The sequence below is a fragment of the Anarrhichthys ocellatus genome, unplaced genomic scaffold (assembly GCF_004355925.1).
Source record: "Anarrhichthys ocellatus isolate YVR2014 unplaced genomic scaffold, GSC_Weel_1.0 scaffold23, whole genome shotgun sequence".
NCBI lineage: Eukaryota > Metazoa > Chordata > Actinopteri > Perciformes > Anarhichadidae > Anarrhichthys > Anarrhichthys ocellatus.
Genome location: NW_022280053.1, coordinates 4890154 through 4912349, shown reverse-complemented (window position 1 = coordinate 4912349; position 22196 = coordinate 4890154). Strand labels below are relative to the sequence as shown.

At 43.0% G+C, this 22196-nt stretch overlaps 1 protein-coding gene across 6 annotated transcripts; it reads right to left on the bottom strand.

The window, feature by feature from the left end:
* Nucleotides 1-1088: 1088 nt before the first annotated feature.
* Nucleotides 1089-19077, bottom strand: prrc2b (proline-rich coiled-coil 2B). Of its 6 annotated transcripts, none has more exons than XM_031860085.1 (31): nucleotides 18906-19077; nucleotides 15568-15745; nucleotides 15263-15437; nucleotides 14712-14814; nucleotides 14459-14522; nucleotides 14141-14284; nucleotides 13687-13997; nucleotides 13468-13592; nucleotides 13024-13187; nucleotides 12701-12785; nucleotides 12393-12555; nucleotides 11498-11837; nucleotides 11220-11410; nucleotides 10933-11134; nucleotides 10629-10836; nucleotides 8430-10454; nucleotides 7985-8148; nucleotides 7647-7762; nucleotides 7417-7558; nucleotides 7101-7174; nucleotides 6671-6958; nucleotides 6426-6527; nucleotides 6148-6340; nucleotides 5959-6056; nucleotides 5726-5871; nucleotides 5357-5597; nucleotides 5050-5217; nucleotides 4778-4857; nucleotides 4573-4645; nucleotides 4086-4295; nucleotides 1089-3448 (listed from the first exon to the last, which is right to left on the bottom strand). In XM_031860085.1, the coding sequence occupies exons 2-31, from the start codon at nucleotides 15680-15682 to the stop codon at nucleotides 3299-3301; spliced, it is 6660 nt and encodes a 2219-aa protein (XP_031715945.1). In that variant the 5' UTR covers nucleotides 15683-15745; nucleotides 18906-19077; the 3' UTR covers nucleotides 1089-3298. The 6 variants fall into 6 exon arrangements, with proteins under 6 accessions (XP_031715945.1, XP_031715948.1, XP_031715947.1 ...); XM_031860088.1 differs by having other exon boundaries at nucleotides 5726-5853; XM_031860087.1 differs by having other exon boundaries at nucleotides 7985-8145.
* Nucleotides 19078-22196: the final 3119 nt, after the last annotated feature.

Sequence of the window (22196 nt, the reverse complement as noted above, 5' to 3'; positions counted from 1 at the left end):
GATAATTTAGGCAAACATTAAAGAATCAAAGCTGTTCTGAACTACGGTTTATTTTGGTAAACGTAAAAAACAAAGCAAAGCACTGGGTCACTTTTAGGCCCCCACAGTGTTTTTTTTAGTAACATTGTAGCAAAAACAGAACATCAACATCAAATATTCAGAGAGCCTCGTGAACATGGTCGCCAAAAAACGCTGAATTCAAATGCTAAACGTTCTCAACGAGTATGCGCGTGCAACACGCCACGGGACAACATCTCTACCACGGCGGGGTCTAAACAAAACAAAAAAAGTAAAAAAGTTACCTTATGTATCTGAAGTAGAAACACCCAAAAATGCTCGGAGGTAAAAAGCCGTGTTTGTTGGGAGGTGACGTACGAGACTTCCTCACTCCGCGAGACCACCACGCAGCTGCAGGCTGAAAACTCTCTTCGTCCAGACAAGTCTCTTTGTCCTGCAAACATCCAAGGAATTTGACATTTCTGACGTCACCAAACCAGCCTTTTTCACAGGTGCGTTATTATTGTGGGTCACTGTTATTAACGAAATAGTGACCAGACATTGGAGAATTATCGCGTCGATTTAATTAAAGGTAAAAATAAACTTAACTGTATTGTAATCTCACTCAGTGTTGCAGTGGATTCTAGTAGTGCTGGATTCTGAGTATTTCTGAGTATTTAAAACAACCATTTTACACCCTCGTCTCATCTGGGTGATTTTTAGAGGCCTGAAGATGTAACCAACCTTCATTTCATAAATAAGCATAATCTAATAACAGTTTCCTGCATGGATTACAGTAGTGTGTAGAGGACAGACGAAGAAACAAGACAATGTTTGTTCCAGTTAGGTTTTATGGCAAATGTGTCCACGCAAACTAAATGTTTGCTAAAACATATTTTTAAGTGGAAATGCTCATTGAAGGAGAGGTCCACTTAAGGTGTAACTACTGGGAGAACACTGGTGGTGCTCCGGTGGCTGATCTGAACACTTCTGCTCGATATGCTAAAACCACAAACACATGGTTCATTTTTTTTTTTTACCACGTAGCCTAAAATCATTTCCTCCAAAATCTCTGCTCCCACAAGAATTTGATGCATGGTTTTAATATGACAAAGTGAGAATACAGAATCAACAGTACATTTAAGAAATCACAACTGCTTTATTTCTTTTCTTTCAATAAGCTCTTTTTTTCTTTTTTTCTTTTTAAACAAGGGAGAGTAATGACCAAATATCTGAAAGGATAAAGATCCGGTAGGATAAATAGAATGCTGGATCAGCTGTAGAAAGCACTGGTCCTTTGACAAAATGAAATATGCATCTTAGAAGTACACCAAAAAAAAAAAAAAAAAAAAAAAGAAGTCAGGGCAACATTTTGGTGCAGGTACAGTGATGAGAAGCATCAGGATCTTTAAGGGATGAGAGGCAAAAACACTCCAAGCCCGATAAACCTAACAAGTGAAAGCAGTCCATTCTGAGAACACGGTGACCTTTTCAACGTTAAATCCTTTATAGTGCCACAATATCTAAAATGAAATGTGGGTTTAAGCCTCCCCTCGCTGACGAGGCGCGACCGTACAGTAAAATATGCATATACATATATACCAGTGAAACACTGTCAAAGATAAATCGCAACATTTTGTAGTGTCATGGAGCGTTATGGTAAGCAGTAACATTGAACCAGTTTTGGCATTGTGAGTTTCAAAATGAGTCTATTACAAAAGAAAAAAAAAAAAAAGTTTCCAACAGCTTCACATTTTTCAAATAGAACACTTTAGAAAGTCCTTCGTAGTCCTCTGGAACTGCAGCGTTCACAAATAAAGCTTAAGCAAATTGTATGTTAATTCAACAAGCGATGCTAAACGCCCTCACATGTGATCCATTAGCTTCTAACAGAGGAGAAAAAAAAGGTTATTTGGACCCTGATTGTGATTATAGTTAGGCTGCATTTATTGCTAGTGCCAACTCAAGAGACCAGATGCTGACTAATCAAATGGTGATGAATCCGTTCCATCACAGGTCTCCACAGCACTGTTAAACGGAATTAGAGAAACGTCTTTTAAGAGCCTTTAAAGAAGAAGACAGGGATGTAAAAACCACCACTTACATCACATGTTCATTAACAGATTTGATTCATTACAACCCAAACACAGCAAGAAGAAAGCAAACATTTCAATCAGATATTTTAAGGGGAGGGGGGTCCTTTACAGCAATTGCTAATGCAGCCCCTCCCTCCCCCCCTCGCCCACACAAAAACTTCACAAGGCCCCCCCCCCCCCCCCCCAAAACAAAGTGTGTTGCCAGCTTGGTTGAGCAACATCCACTCAGTCGATGGCAGCGCTATGAATGCTGAGTTCAGGTACAGTCTTTGTGAAATCTCGCTCGGTTCTTAAAAAAAAAAAAAGGTCGCCGCAAAGTTTACCCACGTTCAGCACGTCACATGCTGCATCAATGCCGGTGAAGTTTCATGGAAGCAACATGATTTTGGTAAAAATGTCCACCTTTTAGTTTTCAATTTACATACAGAAGAGAGCGAGCAGAAGAACGTAAAAGGAAAGAACCGAGTTTCACCACAGTTCGTGGGCGGGGTTAAGAAGATGCATTTCTAAGGCGATGCACTTGACGTTTTGCCATGTTGACATGCAATGGTGTCCTCAAATTGGAGGATTTTTTTTTTTTTTTTTTGTTTCTGGGTTAATAAAATAAGTCCTTTACCAATAGCAGGAATGGGTGATCTTTTATAATTACCAGCAAAAATGACAATGAAAAATGACAAAAAAGTGCCCCACTGCATTTTAAATTTGTTTAAAAAGTGTTGACAGACTTTAGCTTCTCATAGTTGTATCAAGAGTCTGCCTGGTCTTAACAGCTACAGTCCATAAAGAGGGAGTAAATACAGTTTGGCAAAATGGTATGAAAAATGAACCGTCTGTCTTGAGTTGGCCATTTTCCTTTCTCCACTTTGGAGAGAAACACAAAACAAAACAAAAAAAACAGAAATATCTCTTCTCTTTTACCAATCTCTTAAAAGTGACTAATAATAAATTAAAGAGGACCTTGAAGAGATCTGTTTAAAAGACTGTGTCTATGTATATATTTATATATATATTTATATATCTCTATACGTGGTGTGAAATAATAGTGTCCAGTTCTGATAGTTCAAGAGGGGTATTTCATCATGATGTCTGCATGTAGGCCCCTTGCCATGGAGCCTTGGGATCAGGTGGGTGTTGGTAGGCTCAGACATTGGTCAAGGGGCTTGTGTTGGCAGGCTAAGTTGTGTTGAGGATTTTAAGGTCCATTGTTATGCCTTGGCCTCCCCTACTTGCACCGCCTGTGGTTTGATGGCTCCAGAGCGTGCTGGTTTGGCTTGCCCCGTGGGGGGGAGGGGCTCCTGGAGTTTGCTGGTCTTTCCCTCACCCACCGCCTTGCGCACTTCTCGCATGGTTTTATTCTGCACGAAGAAGAGGCAGCGTTACCGAGACCTACAGCAGCACATCGAAGACAATACATGTATGCACGAACACTGATAGCCCGAGGCTGATATTAAATATTAGATTCCAAAGAGGGACAATTCTATCCGTCTGCATTGTTTGTCAATATCAGCAGTTACTTTGCCAATTTATGCTTTGTCTGGAAAAACAGTGTCATGTTTATTATACTTGGTTAATATAATATATTTGGCTTGTACAGTGTCATGAGGCAGGAAACATTCTCAGCTATCCATCTATCAGCCTTAGACTATCCAATAATGTTTGAACAATTATTCATATACACAGGAATACAAGTTATTACTGCTACCACATGGATTAAGAATGCTGCAATGAATATTCTAGACAACTGTGAAACATTGATAGTACAGTTAACGCTATAAACACATCAATATTATCATTAACAGTATAGAATCACACTATGCCAGATTAGTCTTGCAGCACGACACATATATCCTATAAAGACCTGTCAGATACAGCATGTTAACTATGAATCTAAAGTCAGAGGCACACCAACAACATACACAACACAAGTAATGCAAATAGAGAAAAAGAAAATGGATGAAATCAAATTACCTATATTTACAGTGGGTGGCTCACCTTCATGCCATCCTCTGGCCCTTTAATAGGGGCCTCGGGGACAGAGGGAGGGGTGGAGTGGGAAAGGTCACGGCCAGGATTGGGGTAAGGGGGGGGGCGGATGAGGACAGGCTTGTTGACCTGCATGACTGGTCTCTGAATGGGGTTGGGGAAAGGGCCAGTTGGGGGGGGGCGCATGTGCATCACCATGCTGCCCTGAGCAGTTGGGACCTATTGGGCCCGGGACAGGAGGAGGAGGGGGGGGGGATAAATGAAAACACAAATAATTAGCATTTCAGAATTTAATTTGTTCGGAAAAAAAAATTTCTGAATTTAAATCAGCCGCAGGTTTGTTTCTTCAAACGCATCTCATCAGTGCATTTATTTATGTCAGGTGAGGACAATGTGGATGTGTTTAACCAATCATGTTATTCAATTTTAATTCTTAAAAGCAATCTTTTTGAGATGCAGGATATACACAAACACACACATTTAAAAAAAGAACTACCTGCTGAGCGTAATGTGTAGGCAACAGGCCTCCAGGACCAGAGGGCTTCCCACTGGGGCTGGCAGACCCAGGCCTGATGAGGAGAGGGGAGGAAGAAAGTAAAAGTGTTACACCTTTGTGATACAACATCTCTCACTTGTTGACAGAGCAAAGCTTCATGTCTGTTTGAGACAGATTTCTTCTATTATAAGTCATTTCCACTCACCTGTAGGACCCTCCGGGCATGCCTTGGGAATGATTGGGCTTATCAGAATACTGAAAGCCTTTCATTTCCATCTGTGAGCCCTGAGAATATGGCAATGAGAAAGACATATCGTCACATAAACAATTATAGACGTTTTATAGATAACAGTTATGCAGTATTTTATTTGTCTACATGTTTTTGAGGGATAAAATGGAGTTTGATGTCCATTCTTGCACTAATCCCTGAACAGAGCAGTTTTTTTGGTTGCGCATCATAAGATCAGTAAGTCCCACCTCTCGGCTGCCGGTCATGACCGCACCCTGGGAACCAGGTGGCAGCATTCGACGTGGGCCGCCAACTGACAGGTTCTGTCCCTGCTGCAGCTGGATCGACTGTGGCATGATGAGATGCTGCTGAGCTGAGCCGTAGCGCAGCTGAGAGCCAGGTAGGGGCATGGCCACCTAGTGAAAACAAGGATTTTAATGTCAACGTTGTCCAATGATGGTCTGACTATGCCATGAAGGCTTATACGTGGGGAGCTAACACGAACGTTATTTAGCAGCATCAAGAGGAATACAGTATCTTCAGCAATCCACTAACCTGGATGAGCTGAGAGTCCATTAGCTGGGAGGAGCCCATACCGGGCCCTTGGTTCATCTGGCTGTCGTAGACTAGCTGCTGGCTGCCATTCATGGGCTGATAGTGGGAGCCTGACTGCGTCTTGACCATGTCTGAGGGCTGCATGCCGGGGAAAGGAGAGTAGGGCCCCTTGAGAGGGGCTCCACCCGACAACACCATGGGGCTGGGCTGTGACAGGTTGGGGTGCATGTAAACCTGGGACCTGAAAGGACCGAGACACAGCAGGGCAGCAGCATGAGGAAAACATTCAAACTACATAGATGATATGACTAAAGTGAAGCTAATTGATGGGACCAGTGGAAATTCCTTGATAGATCGAGGCGGCAGTACCTGAAGGGGGGAATGGAGCTGAACATATCTTGGGACTGAGAGACGGGCAGACCTCCCCGAAGCCCCAACTGAGCCTGAGCCTGAAGAGACGTGTGCAAAGAGATCGGAATCTGCTGGGCGGCCGCCGCCTGAATGGATGAACAGAACTAACATGATGACAATTCTGCTTAAACACAAACGAAGCACAAACTGTCTGTGCGGGTGTGTATGTGTGTATGCGTCTATCTCGCTACCTGTTGGTAGGTCTGCTGCTGGGTCATGGTGGGAGGTACGAGGCGGGGCTGGCTGGGAAAAACATGACCATCCAGATATAACGGGGGAATATGACTACCTACAAAAAAGGGAAAAACAAAAGGCTTTCAGTTTAGTTCCACTCAAAGATTAAGCCCTCATCAAATAGAGAAAATGAAATGCAGTTTTACCTTGCATGGACATGGAAGGTGCTACTGACGCCACAGGCATTGGAGGCATTGAAACCCCTCCAAAGGAGCTGTAGCTGACACCGCTGGAGGAGCCAATGTTGCACGGCGGCTGAGCACCGGAGACAACTCCGCCAGGAGAGCCCTGCTCGGGGAGGGACTGGGAGTTCTCCCACGCTTTTCGGGCCGATTCCATCTGAAGAAAAAGAAACATTTAAGGTTGATGTGACATGTTTGAATAACACAGTCAGTTTTGCCTTAATGGATTGTAATTCAAATACCTTGAGAGTGAGGTCAGCACTGGGGAAGGAGAGGGGGTTGAGGTTAATGCCAGGCTGCAGGTGGTTGGAACGCAGCATGGGGATACTCTGATTGAGAACAGTCTGTTTAAAAACAAACAAGTTTAGGATAAATCAGTTGCGAGCATTGTATTGACAATTCCTGTGACTATTGTCGCATCATTAACGCATTTGGATTTGTTATTTTATTCACAAGACACCACATAAGTACAGATATACTCTCTCACATTGGTAGTAAGTACGTCCTGAAGCTTGTTGACAGGATTGGACACGGGAACTGCGGTGGAGCCCGGTGGAAGGCTGAAATCAGAGTCTTTGGCACTGACGCCAAACTCAATAGGAGGCACAGGCAGCACGGTGTCCACATGGAGGTCCACACCATTGACCGGCGTTATCGGGCCACCTTCCAGCCGATCAACACCTTCGGACCCCTTGCGGTGCTTTAGGGAGCGTTCATTCCCGATGGGCCCTGGCTTGTGCTGTTCTTTACTTTGCTCTGGGCCGGCATCAGAGTCCTGGCCAAGAGGAAGACAAGGCAGTGATTGGTTGACGTTTCTCAATGCTGTAGCCAACTTGTTATTTGTTAATAATAAAACAAAACCAGGATTCAGAGAATATATGCAGTGTAAGTTCCAGTGAGCAACTGCATTGTACTACCTCAGAGTTGGGCTCGCTCCCAGTGTAAGAAACCTGTTTAGTCCACGAGTCTCCTGAAGACTGTACTGAAAGAGCTAAAAAAGATAAATGAACTCCATTAGTGAAGAATGCAATCAATTTGTCTCTTTTCACACAATTTCCATTCACAAAAAAAGCCTTGAACCATCTATGAAATTGATAAATACAGAGCTACAAAGCTATATTCTGCTGTGTGTTACAATAAAACAAAGATGCTCTAAAATAATGTTACTGCTAAATAGCATTGACAAAAGCATCAAAAACAAAGCGTTGTCACAGAGTTGGGTCTGTCTACTACCTGAGCTGTTGGTCTCCCAGATTTCAGTTCCCAGATTGTTGGAAGACAGCGCGTCCTCGGGTTGTTCAAGGCTCATGCTTCCCTGCTTTTTTGCAAAGCGTGGCGGTATCTTGGATGCAATGATCCTGTTCTTCACTGGAACCTGACACAGGCAACAACGATAAAAAGCGTTAAAAACTACACACTTTGTGTTTATCCCCGGCATGACTACAGAGCATATGTTAACTTACAGCAGATCCCTGCTCCTTCCTCCTCCTATCGTCCTCCTGTGGGCGTCTTTGCTTTTTGGACAAGGCATCCTGGTATCCGTCTGGATTTGAAACTGGTCCCCCTGAGTCCCCCTCAACTACAAAACAGGCATGTGGTCAATGCAAAATGATCTGCAGATAGGTAGGAACTGCAGATGTGAACAGTATGCAACATCATCAGTTTGTTTTTTAGCTTAAATTAGATCAGCATCATCCTAGAAATATAGAAATGTAGCAGCAACAATTCTAAAATTTATATGGGCAACAGTTCACCATCAGAATTGTTCATTTCTATCAACACAAAAAGAGAAAGAACTCACTTGGGTAGCTGCTGAGCTCATACTGGGACAGATTTTCAGTCATGTCCGTCTTGATAGATCCTTGCTTCAGTTCCTTGTCCATTTTCTTCCCCGAGGGTTCATTGGGCTCCCGCTCCTCTGGTTGCTCTATGCCGTAGACTGAGCCCGACTCATCTGAGCTTCTGCTGGAAAAACAGGAAAGGGAGAGACAAAGGGTTTTAATTGGGCATTCTGACATCAAAAAATGAACAATAACCTCTGAGAAACCTGTGGTCAAATAAGTCTCATTTTCGCACTTAAAAACAAATATCTAAAACATATATTTCAGTTAGCAAATTAGGCTCAGCAAAGGCTACAGGAGCAGCTGGAGCAACAAGAAAAAGAAACGGGATGATTTGAAATTCAGGCTCAATGCTGTGGAGAAAAAAGACAATTTACTTCAACTTTTTTCTATGATTCACCTCACCTTTTACAAGTCCCTCCATTCTGCCAACTGTCACTCCTGTTGGAGGAGGGTGGATTATCCGGCGTACGTGACATCTTGCTCACTTCCAGCAGTGACGGCTCTCCTTTCCTGTTCTGCCGTTCCACCAACGGTCTCTGGCTGGAGAAGCTCCTCTTGCAAAGTTCCCTCTTCTCGCCAGAGCCTGGCTCCCCGTGGCCAGAGTCTGAGGGAATATCACCGTGTCCTTGTGTAGCCGGGCCTCCGCCTCCACCTCGCTTCTCTCTCCAGTCAAAGTCGCTGTTCTCTGATCCGGTCTCCCATTCCTCTACCTGACCGTGCTGGCTCGGGCGTCCACCAGTGTAGTGGCCGCTGGGCCAGTTCTCCTCCCCGCTGCCTTTGGGGCGAGCAGGCCAGGGGTTTGCAAACTCTCCATTGATGTACTCATCGCTCGTCCACTGGTTAGAGCCAGGTTGAGGATCTTGTTGTAGACGACGGAAACGCGGAGGCTTGTCTTGACGGGGTGGACGCCGCCTTCGTATCATCTGCCTGTCAGGGTTGTCGTTGTCGAAGTAGTACTCTCCTTCACGGTCCTCTGTGCCATTTTCCACGAAGGAGCCGGTGGATTTAGACGGGTAGTTGAGAGCCTCGCGCTCAACAGGGGGTCTGCGGGTGTAAGTAGTCTCAGCTCCAGGTACATAACCATTTTCTTGCATGGAGCCACCAGTGCTACTAAACTGGGGCCCACGGCCCCTCCATGTAGAAATGTCCCTGGATCCTCCAAAGCCTCGACTGTAACTTCCAGTGGTGTTCAGTCTGGGAGGCAGCATGCGGCCTCCGAAACCCCTGCTGACCTTGGTTTTTTCTCTGGAATCTTGGGCCGCCTGGTCATCTGTGTACACCTTGTTGGATCTCCAGGAGTCTCTATCAGCCTTACGGACTTCTCCAGACTCTGTGTAACCTTCACCATTTTCAGATCCCTTCTGGCGGCGCCTCTTGGGCAGTTCCTCATACTCTGAGGTTTCGCTTAAGGTCTCGCTGACATTGCGCCTGCGGGGCTTGCCCCTCTGGAACTCCTCCACCGTGACAAGGTCCCTAGTTGCTCTGCCTCTGCCTGTCCGCTGAGGGCCACTGCTGCTGTTATTGTTGTTGTAAGCCCCCCTGAGATTTTCTCCAACTCGGCCACCACGGGTTCCACCTCTTGAGCTAAATTCCCTAAATCCTCCTCGACTGCGTCCTCTCCCTGTTCCTCTGACTGCACCAAAGGCCTGTTCTTCATCAATGAAGATCCAGTTGTTGCGGCGTGGTGCTTGAGGCTCCCGAATTTCCTGGCTTTCTCTCAGTGACTGGTTCTTGCCACTGTCCCATGTGCTCTCTTTGGGAGAGTCATCGCTGTGGGTGCTCAGAGGCCTGTCTGTTTTGGTGGGAGCTGGTGACTGACGCTGCCTCTCCTCAAGCTGCTTCTCAACAACAGGTGATGCTGAACGCCTGTTGCTGGCAGGCTGGTTATCTCTCTTCAAGTCGTAAACGTTAGTAAGGACTTCTTTCTCCAAGCGGTAGGGGACGGGCTTCTCCTCGGGCTCAGGTTTAGGCTTCTCATTCTCTTTATCTTCGACTTTGAGAGCCTTGAGTACTGGTTTCTTGATGGGCCCAGTTCTGCGAGTCAAGGTGCGGCCACTGCTCTCAGATGGCTGGCCAACACTACTACTGGAACTGGAACTGGGCTCAGACCACTGGCTTTGGACATTGTTTAGTCCTCCATCTTGTTTCTGGCCTCCATCTCTTTTCCAGTTGTCCAAGTTCTCATCGTGAGATTCACCGCCGTCTTTCTGATGCTTGTCTCTGGAGTCTTGTTTTGGGTAATCACCATCTGCATGACTCAAGGAGTGGTTCTGAGCAGTGGTCAGCAAGCCTTGGTCATGGTGTTGGTGTTCTCTGTCTGGGCCTCGGCTCTGGTAGGCATGATGGGGGATATCATCTCGGGGGTGCGTCAAGCACTCATTGGTCCTCTCTTCATAGGAGTCCTGTTGGGTGCAGGCCACATCACTTCTGTGGAAAAAAGACACAAAAGAAGATGAAGAATGACAGAAACAGACAGAGGCCAATGTCAGTAAGCAGGGTTTTACATGGGAATGTTTTGTGAGGCCAGTTCCAATGAAATAACGCCTTAATCTAAGAACTGCGAAATTCAACGGCTCTAATATTTAAAACACAATAACTGACCTGTCCTCTGGCAGACCACTGTCTGAGCTTTCATGCGGTCTCTGGTAAGGTGGAGTGAAGCTGCGCATGGGGTAGCCATCTTGGTTCCACATGGGGTACGGCTCAGTGGAAGGGGTTCTCCTCTCCTGGTGCAGGTTGGAATGGCATCCCTCATCGGAACCAGGGCTGTTCAGGTGGTCTGGATGCATCATGGGTTTCATCATTCCTGCTGAAAACAAATCAGTGTTTGAATTTCATATCCTCATGATAAAAAAAACTGGAGGAAAGTGTGATTACAGATGTGAAAGTATCCGTTATTGCTCACCTGAAGAGTGGACAGCACCGGGGTAGTAGTCCACAGGAGATCGTCCTTGGGTCATACGGGGATCCATGAAAGGCGGCATCATCATCCAGCGGGGATCGAACCCGAGAACATGTGGGGGATAGTAGCCCCGCTGGCTGTGGCTTGAGCCGGATGGGGCAGTGTGACCTGACTGCTGCCAGTGCTGCATCTTGTATACTTGTTCCTGTAGAATGTATGCAACAAATACACTTCTAAGAGATTGTGCACAACGAATGTATGGGTTAGAAGGTGTATCAGCCGGTGCTCACCTGCTGTTGATGGTGCTGGGGCTGCTTTTGAAAGCGGGGCGGGATAGGTTTGGAGGGATGACGTCCACTGTAGTCTCCTGGGGGGGAGGAGGGCTCCTGGCCTTCATCCTCATTGGCACGGTAGTTAGAGAAAGCGGGTTCATCGCGGTAACTATGGCCGGGAGAGCTGTCTTGGGGACACTCACTTCCTTCTGTAAAAAACATTTGATCACAGAACATGCTTAGAATTTGCCATGATGATCTGCGATAAGTAGACACATCTACAAGCTGGTTTTTACCTTTTGTGCTGTACTGCCAGTTCTCATTGTGGCCTTTACTCTCTTCCCTATCTGGGGACAGTGGAGCCTCTTTGCCCTCTCCCTCTTTCTGGCCCTCCTCTGTTCTTGATGTCTGCCTTTCAGACTTCCCAAACTTCTCATCCAGCTTTTTGAGCTTTTCAGCACAGGCAGCCAGCCGCTCCTCGCGGGCACACCTCTCCTCCTCCTCCCGGCGTCTGCGAGCTCTCTCAACAGCCTCCAGCAGCTCAGGTGACACATACTTTGCCCTGGCTGGAGCCTGAGACTGGCGCTGGTGATCGTCTTGGTCCGCCAGTGGCTCACCTTGGTTTTTCTGCTGGGCCTAGAGACGGAACAAAGGCAGTTCAAGGTATATGTCAGAGAATATAAAAAATATCTAGCATGTTTCCTAGAATGCATTTTAAATCTTTTGAGTGACCAAAAAGATTTAATGATTTTAAGGATACCCTAAATTACATTGTCTGCCAAGTCCATCCACTCACATTGACAAAAAGAAAATATCAAATAAGAACCTCAAACATGCAACTCTACTCGTTTAGTTCAGGGAATTTTAGGGACAAATTTTCTCCCATTGAAACAGGCCAAAAAAACTGAAACATAATCTGTATTTCTATTATGTCTGTCACGATGTTTTCAGTTGCCAAACAAGAGACACGGCAAGTGAAAAGTAGTCAGACACTATGGTTACTGCAAGGTCATCCCTCCCAATTCACGACAGTCTCACTTGCTGTTCATATGCTCTGCAGTGTTGCAGTCACGGAGGAAGAAGAACAAGATGTGTTATAACTGTGGATAACATCATAATAAGTTAATCTTAGAGTCATCTCAGAGGAGGAGGAGGATGAGAGTGGAAAAACACAACATAGTTTGTTGTTACCAGGGTGTCCGTAGAGAGATGTCTGCTGTTGGTCTTCCTGGGCTGCTCGTGATGGTGATGTTGGAAGGAATAGCTCTCCTCAGGGCCCTCCAGAGGATAAGACACCTCACCTGAATTTAGGGAGGACTGGATCTGACGCTGGTTCTCCCTCTCCCATTCAGTCCTTAAAAAATAATGCATCAAAATTTAACCAGGAGCCCTTTAAATTATGTAAAAAAAAAAAACTAAAAAAAACTAAAAACAAAAAACAAAAAAAATAGTTTAATCGTATTTAGAGCATCAATGAGCCATCGGGAAAGAGATCTCACCACATCCTGCGTTTATCACCGGAGGGGTCATCTTCGTCATCACTGAACTTAAGCTTCTCACTGTAGTCAACTTCCTCATGGAGTCCTAGAGAAACAAAGTAACAGTCAGTGGCAGTAATGTAGGATGAGATATAGAGCATTGGGAACAGGCGTTGGTATCCTATCTGCATGCTCTCAGCTGGGAAACAGGAAAAACAATGTGGGAGTTACTGCATGTAAACAGAGCTCCATTACAGCCAGTGATTGCGATTAAAATCCTACTTTTCTATTACCTATTAAACTTTTTGGTGAAGGCAGTTCACACGAGTCTTAAAAATACTGACCTGCCCACCCATCCTCACAGTCATTGTCGAGCTCATCCAGATCCTTCAGGTCATCTGGATTAATGATGGCTGGACGTTGGGGTCTGTCCCCAGGCCTGCGGATGGGCTGAGAAGAGGGTCGAGGTGGAGCGCGAACAAAGCGGTTCTCTCCTCTAACATCGCCACTGCAATCAGAGATGGTAGAAAGACAAATTAGCCCAATCTCAGAACACATTGGCTTTCGGTCTGACGACAGATGAGACTGGAGTAAGAGTGGAGAGATGACGTCTACAATCGGTGTGTTTCACAAGTAGACAGTTTACTAATCTAAATCATTGTCACAAGACAGCCGAGGACTTTTAAAATTGCATTCCTGCCAATGCGCTCTGCCTCTTTTGCGCTCCACACGGACTGTTAACCTACTTAATTAACGGATGAATGCTCGCACATTGTGAAAGTACTTACTTGACAACTTCAGGTTTGGCGTAGCTCTGTCTAAAAGTGGGTTTGCTCTCAAATCGGGCTGGAGCTGCTACAGTGGCAGGAACATGGTCGGTACCTGGGGCTTCACGTGTGTCTTTAGAGCACATCTGAAAACAGCAGGACACAATGTGTTCATACGAGGAAAACAACAAGCCGTCAAAAGGATTTGTGTTATTTCTGGCTATTTCACATAGTACTTACAAATGCAGGCAACATGTCATGGTAGACAGCAGTCGAAGTGTGGTGAAGCTGATACTGCAGAGCAGTAGGGATGGTTATTCTGCGGACAGGCTGGGCGGGTCGCAGCGAAGGCTCCTTGGGGTCGAGGACTGGTGACTGAGCCGTCGCTACACTAGAGGAGGTTGTGCTGGCAGAAGGGGGGTGAGATGAAGTGGGAGGGCTGCCGTTCTCAACCAGGGCAGTGAGCTTAACCTCAGGTTCAGCTGGCAAGCCGAGGGTCAGGGACGAGGGCTGAAGGTTCCTGCCACCACCTTCCCTCCAGCTCGTCACATCTTGAAGTGGGAAGAGTTAAGATTTCATTAACACTGGAACAGCTAATCCAGAACATCACAAATGGGCCAATTTAATAATTTGCTTTCCAGCAGACATCCTGTTATCTATGAGATGGCCAGACCACTTTTGAGTGAAGACTTACTCTGGGGGCGGAGGCTTGGTCCGGGCCCATACGACGGATCGAAGCCGCTTCTTTCCTTGCCAGCCCTGTCCTGTTCTCCAGCTGCCTTTAGCGTGGGAAATTCCTCGTGAGAGAAGGGCTGAAGTCGGTTTAAGACCCTTGAACCTGATGTCAATGAGAGAAGTTGCATTAAGAAAAACATTTTGTCTGCCTTACACAAACAGTAGAATGTTGTACTTGGTGGCAAAGGTGTGTGGGGGTCACAATCTGGACATTAGCATGTATCTTGATTTTAAACGCACCTCAATCTCAATTACAGATACATCTGAAATGACTCACCATCTTGCTCTACTGCCTTTCCATTTAGCTGGGCCCATTGCTTTGGTCCACCTGTGTTTGCGTTCTGTGGAAATGAAGAAAAAGTATTTTAAGTCCAGTTCTCTTGCACACCTCCTCTTGATTTTTTAAAATATATTTAATTTGTATTAAGGAGCGCTTCTCTAAAATCAAATTATAGACAGAAGTTAATCCTCATGATTTATATATATATATATATCATATGTTGTACATGACCACAGCAACACATACATACCTCCTGGTTGGCTACCGGTGAGGGCTTCTGAAGATTGGAGACAGATTTCTGTAAAGCCAGCTGTGGCTGCAACTCCGGCAGCTGTGGTATTGATGCAATAGAACTACAAGGAAAAAAGTTAAATTTTGTCAAAGCGAGCTACAGGTACAATGACTTGATAAAAGGCAAGAGCAGAGAAACACAAGACTTTAGGCGGACAGACTGGACCTCCAGGCAACAACTATCTCTAATCATAAGAATAAAGCTTTGTAACAAAGCTTTATTGAACTTTTTCCTGACGTTGCCTTCTGAGAAGGATAAACGTGTATTAAGTCGATACTGGTCTCTTAGAAAGCACCTTTCCATTGCACCCAGTATAGTTAACTTGTTTTCCTTCATTGCTCAACAGCCTACATCTTTATGACCGAAAACCACAAAAGCTATGACATTTGCCAAAGTATCTTAAAATAAGCTATAAAATAATTACTTGTAGCACAGTGGGTTTCCCTGAACTTTAATATAATACTTAGATAAGTGGGTAGTTTAGAGAGTTTAAACCATTCTACCCTCACCTCTTTTGATCGGGTTGTTCCTGCTTGTTCGCCCATCCTGTACCGTCCTTCGGCACAATAATCACGTTGGGATCGTTTCCTTTGTTTTCGGACTTCAAGCTCGGCAGGTGAGCCGGTGGGGGCATGCGCCGGGCTGCGGCCACTTTGCCAAGACTCTGCAAGCCATGTCGCGGAACTGCCGGGAGAGAAAACACGGGTAGATAAAGCAAGGGGAATGAGATTTACAGTGGGATATACACACGGTAACAAGAGATGCAAAGAAAGTAATCAAGTATTGAGAAGAGACAAAAAATTATTAAACGTACCTGCGTTTTTCTGATTTTCTATTGATTTTCCCTTGTACTTGTCAAATAGGCTAAGTGAGGAATACTTGCTTTTCCCATCCTTGGACTTGGTTATTTGCCCCAAACGATCGGACATTGCGATGTAATGTCATCTAGTATGGAAATTTTTCTTTGTGCCTCTTCCCAGTGCCTTCTGATTCTACAAAGACGGGAGGAAAATAAATGTCAACCGTAAGTACAGACCTCACTGTGAGATCAAAACATTCAACCTTCAAGGTGGAGGATGTTCATCTTCAGGGCTCTTCAGTAGTGCGAGATACAATTTCATGTGGTCACATTCGTCACGCGTACCACGTGCATGCACCTGGTTTTGAGAGGCAGCTGAGAGAAATTTAACTCAATACGTGCGCACATAGCGCTGCCTAGCTTGTCTACGTTGCGGCGTAAGAGTTCACAAAACAATCCATACTTCCTTCAATAGTAGCACCAAAATTGAACTTAAGTAGGAGTACTGGTGTAAATGTGCCTAGTTATTTCAATCACTGAATAATACCATGCTGTCCCAAAACAAGAGTGGGACCAAATCATGTGCTACCAGTGGAAAAGTTAGTCTGGAGTCCTGATCTATCTGAACGTGTGAGGATGGGTAGTATCTATATTTTGTCATTTGTGAATTCATGCTCGAGTACGAAAAGACACCATATTTTAAAAGAAAAAAATCATTTTCAGGAGCTGCAAAAAGCGGCAAATTGTAATTGAGGCATTCAGTTTTTTTGTTTTGTCTTTTGGTTACAAAAAAAGAGAAATGTAAATATAGGATTTATAATTTCAAAGATCTATATATTAATAAAATAAATCCACTTTGCATCAAATAAATCTCAGGTCCCCCTCCATTGGCATTGCACACATTTGGGCGCTGTCCTTAAATGCACATTTGATTTGAAATGGGAAAAAGTGATTTGTTCCATGTCGACATGGACTGCTTTGAAACTTTACTTCACAGTTCTTGCTTATTTCATATCCTGACCTGAGGGCAAAGACACAAACAAGTCATACTTGTCTATGACATGCTGCCTAAGTGGCAAGGTTGCTTGTGTAGGATTAATGGTATTTTGGACAAATACATACTTTAAAACTGAGTTTCTGTGATCAAAACTAATGCTGCAGACATGCTGCTCTCTATATGTCAATAGTAATGTTATGCAGGTGTGAATGAGACAAAAGCACTGTGTTCAAACCAGACACCAATCAATCTGAGCATCTGTGTGGAGTATCCAGAGTAAAAAGGAACATCATTTCTTTAGCTTCTGGCTATTTCAAAAAAAAAAAAAAAAGTTTGTTCTAAGCTTTGATCACCACAAAATGAAGTCTGTCACATTAACCATCTATTTGGCTTGATACCACTAATAGTAAGGGGGAAATGTGTTTCAGCCTTTTGACAGAAATATCCTTTTAAATGTTTGTAGGAAAGCTTTGGATTGTGGCACATATGAAGTTAAGTTAGATCCAAGCACTCAACGCACCAGGTTAAGCTTATACACTAATGCGCTTATCCAGAGTTCACGTCTGACAAAATCCTGAAGTTACATACTTGAATAACAATTGTTGGCCCAAACACTCCTTGTTACCACACAGAAATATGCTGACATACATCCAATGTTATGCAAACACATACCGCAGTTACTACTGTAACTTCTAATGGCACCAAAGACAGATGTACACAAAAACATGTAGATAAACTCAATTATGCAAGACACTGTAAATAATAAATTGAAATATAATGGCAATAAATTCATTGGGTTTACCAGTGGAGCTCATGTGGCCGCAAATATAAACTATAGCAATCGCAGCAAAACAAGATCCACCAACGTGTTATACATAGGAAAGCAGAATTATTATTATTTTGATCATAAATAAAATGATTTTGACCAAGACAACGTTAAGTTGCGCTAACATTTCGAGGTGATTGCTTAATAAGTACGAATAAGAATAAGTACGAACACGACAAAGAAGGAAACACAAGGCTTTCATAATCTAGGCTAAATGCTCGTGTTTCTTTGTTTATATAACTAGATTAAAGCAATAAAAGCCCCCAGATGTTTTGAATTTTGTACAAACACCTATGCTAATAATGATGTTCGTTTCAGCCGAATACCAGACATCCCGTAACGTAACTTAGGTTATCGAAGGCCGCTGCGTTGAAGCTCCGCATAGGCGTTTTTACTGGGATTTACCAGGAAAAACATCGGTCCATCGAGTTCGATTTAGCGGAGTATTAAAACAGATAATACCACTCCTTTATACTTTCATTTCAGATAAACCCTAACATTTCTTTAGGGACCACCAAAATTAGAAACCTAGCGTTAGGTGACATTTGGTTAGCTAACGTTATGACAGCTAACATTAGAAATGCATTGAAGCGTTTACATTTTAACGGTTATTTCAATCACACAATCAATACAAAACGAAACAAGCACAACATATGACTTTACAAGCTTTAAGTATAACATGCTTTTGGACGGCAGCAAAAATAACGTTTGACCTCCTTAACGTTAGCTGTGGGTGTCGTTACCTCATTGGAAGCTAATGCTAATTCCAGCATATTACACACCAGCCAGTTCGCTGCACAACAACAAAAACAACTGACGTTAATATAAAAACAAAAAAGAGGCCTAGTCTATTTAGCAGGCAATTAAGTCAAAACGAATATTAACGTTAACTTACGGTGAATTGAAACGTAACACAAACGTCAAAAAGGGACCGTAAGTGCTGTTGCTAGCCATCACTAGTCAGATATGCTAGCTGGTGACTGAAGTCAGGGGCTATGTAAACATGGCCAACAGTGGCTGTGCTTCTGGGGAGCTGTGTGTCATATCGTATTTATTTATTTTACCACGTATTAGACTGTGAACATACGGATGCATTCATCATTTGTTGTATATCCAAGCTAGCACGTAGATATCACAACACACAGCCACTTGTTCTTATTTAACATTAGCTAGCTTCGCCAGTCAAAAACTAGCGAAACAGCGATGCCGTTTAACTTCCACTCTAGCTAGTGTTTCAAAAACAACCTTGGTAGGCCTGGAGTTTTCACAGCATTCACATTTGTGCATGGCAATATTAAAACACACTGTTTTTTTAAAGGGAAATCGCTGTAAACACACAGACCAATGTTAACATTTTCAACCGTTCGTTGTTGTTTTTTTACAGAACGGTCTCACGACAGCGATGGGAATGTAGGGCAAGGCGATTAAAAATGGCTGCTGCCCAGAACAAAGCAACAATAAAACTGGGCAGCGGAGAAAGACAAGCAAAATTGGGATATTTTCACACAACCACCTGCCTCCATAACTCACCAACTCAACGGCTTAGTGTATCTTCGGATCAGTGACGGTGATATATTTCCACAAAATGTTGTCTATTCAAAGGATGGATGGAGATTGAAAAGCCCAATCTTCATAGGTTGAACCGATTTCAGCGGTGTTGCTGGGGTTCTACCCGGCCTGGAAATGATCACGGCTGTGTGTAGGCTGGCTCGGCTCGCGACAAACGTCATACGTCACCAAAACGTCTTTGGCACAACACAACACGCGCCCCTGCTGGTTGATTCCAGCAACTACAGGAACATCATATTCATTTTAGCAATGTTCAATCATCATTTATGAAAAAAAATGTATCTTACAAACTGCTGTAAATGTCATTGCAGGCCTATTAACATTTAATTAAAATAATAATATGAGATTAAATAGGGAGCACCCAGGGATTAGGTGATAAGGTAGACAACGGCAGGGTAGGTAGGGTAGAGTCAACTCCTCTAGTGTTAATTTCTATTTATATATAAATATATGAGAGTAGGCCATTACTATTAACTGCAATAAATAACATCTGACACCCCATGTACATGGTCCTTTCTGCATTTCTACCCCTCTACCTCTGTCCTGATCTCTTTCGAATAAAGGCAAACAGCAAACAAATTCACTTTATAATATTTTATAATAATAACAATAAAAAGATGTGTGCAGAATACATAAAAAGATATGTTGAGAATACATCTTAAATGTATATTGAAATTAACTGAAATGTAAGACAGCTTTTAATCATATTATAGCTGTGATTTTATTCCAGGTGTGACTGACTCTTTACTATTATGACTGATCTCCGACAGAAAATTAGTTTTTTGGTCAGTTGAAATATTTCCATCAAAAAAAGGAAAAGGAAAAACAATATGATCTTTATTCTAGCTTTTCATTTGTCTACTTAATTACTAATTTTCTCACCACTAACAGTAGGAAAAAAGATAAATTAAGGGATGAAATTAGGGAATGAGCATGAAACAGAGATGCGGAGCATTCAAATCTAGAGCAACAGATTCAATGATCACATTTCCTTTAAATGGAATTTAATGATTTTTTCTCTGTATCCTGCATTTTTACTCAATTGGCTGATATTCAAAGATCAGGGTCTGTTATAAGTAAAAACAAGATCTTTCCACAGCATTGCCAGTGCTCATAACAGCCAAGACAGGCAGAGCCCTCTAGAGGGAGCACTTGTCTTACCCTTCATCAACCATTCCTTTTAAATGGCTGCAAATATACTGATCCACCAGCACTCACTGTGTCCTTTTTTTAAAAAAGTCAGTAATATTGATGTTGCCCTTGCAGATATTTAACAAAAGTCACATTGCACTGACTTAAACTGGACACAAGCTAAGAATGATGAATTGAAACAAATGTTTATTAAAGCAGATAACAGTGGGCCTATAAGATGTTTCTAGTGTAACACATAATTAACTCCAATGGGGCCCAAACCCTATTTTTTTTTGTAAGTTCATTAAATCTTTATAAAGCTATTTTGCAGACTAGTGACAACTGCTTTTATTTTTTTGTCACTGACAATCTCCAGAATACCTGTTTGGCAATAAAACATGCTCAGAGCTACATACCTACAGCATACACAAAGGTCAGTGGCACCTGGGAACTGGTGGAGTCTAATGTTTCCTCAGAGCATGACACAAACAGAGCATCAAGACACAGCAGCAGGAAGTGTGGCATCTGTTGAGTCAGTGCAGAAACAGACCTGCAAGCACTATCAGTTCTTACCCACAGGGATATTTTGGGTACATTATATGCAGGGTTGTATAGCCTTGATTTGGGTGTAAAATCAAACAAACCTGTACTGGGACAAGCTCTAATATAGTGATGCTTTTTTGTTGTTGTTATTTTTAGGCAGGTAATGTCATTGAGACACAGAAGGTCCTTAAAAGAGAATCAATATGACATTTGAAGGAAAGGCTTTGATTATTTGTGATGCCTTGATATTTGTAGGTGGTCACAACTTGTTCTGATGTCTAACAATGCACACTTAATCAGGTAACAAACACAAATCTTTGACTGCTGAATCTCTTTCCCCTCTGACTCTGCCAGACGTTTTTTTTGAAGCAGTTTCTGTTCCTGCTATTTGAACCGTTTCAGGGAACACAACATTGCATTGCTCTTGTTTCCTGTCTGTTTTCTGTGGTAAGAGTTGTGTGACAGGAAACTAGAGTTAAAGGCTGTGAAGAGACACAGACTTAATGACTTTCAGAAATATTGTTGCATCATTCATGTTTGCTCTCCCAGTCAAATAAACTATTTGGTCTAAAATGATGTGTATGCAGTTAACAGGCAATCGTGAGACTAAGGCTGAAACACTGTATGTTGATAAAAGCACTTAAGCTTCATGTCAAGTGAAACCCTACTTTGCATACTGAACAGAGCACTCTTTCGGCTTCACAGTTGCACTGCAAGTGCAGAGATGTAATAGAGGATCTTCACAATTCTTTTTTAGGTTGATGTAAGGATGTAATGCTTTTAACCATTTCCATTAGCTTCTGTTTTGTGTAACAAGTAGGATATATATATATTTTGCAGCAATAATTTCCCCTTTTGTTTACCACAGCCAGAAAGTGTATAATGCCGCATGTCAGAGCTGTCTCATGACTTTGGGTGTCATACTTCTTTATTCTTTTGCTGACCAAGTAGTCCAGCATGTGATTCTTAACAGTCCATGTGATTATTGAAGCGATCAAAACAATTTGTTGTGGAAACCCGCCTAATAAAGCAGTTAAGCTTCCTATAGCATTCAGCTGATTCATTAACATTTAACAAATGATGTTTTCCTCATTCTATCTCGCAGATTCACCCAAATTTCATTTTAAGACATTTGTAAAAACCTTGTATTGTATTGTATTGAGTATTGCAGATGAACAGATGCATGACAACACCACACACCTACACCGTTCACCCTGAAAATGAAAATAAAAACAAACAAAAAAATAATAAAAAACACAGGCATCCACGTTTTACTGACAGCCCGCCTCATTTTATTAATGCTGGAAAAAGACAAAGTACAAACATGAAATACAGATCCCTGTACAGAACTACGCAAACTAATGTAGGCGACAAAAAGCTGTATTTACACATCAAACCACAAAACAAGTTTGCAACAAAAAAAAACAGCGGGTTTCATTCAAAGGTCCATAAAAATATTTAGAAAATAAAAGTATAATTTGTTCAAAACTGATATTTCTAACTGACATTTTTTACTTTGTATGCCAATATTCACACACACACACACACACACACACACACACACACACACACACACAC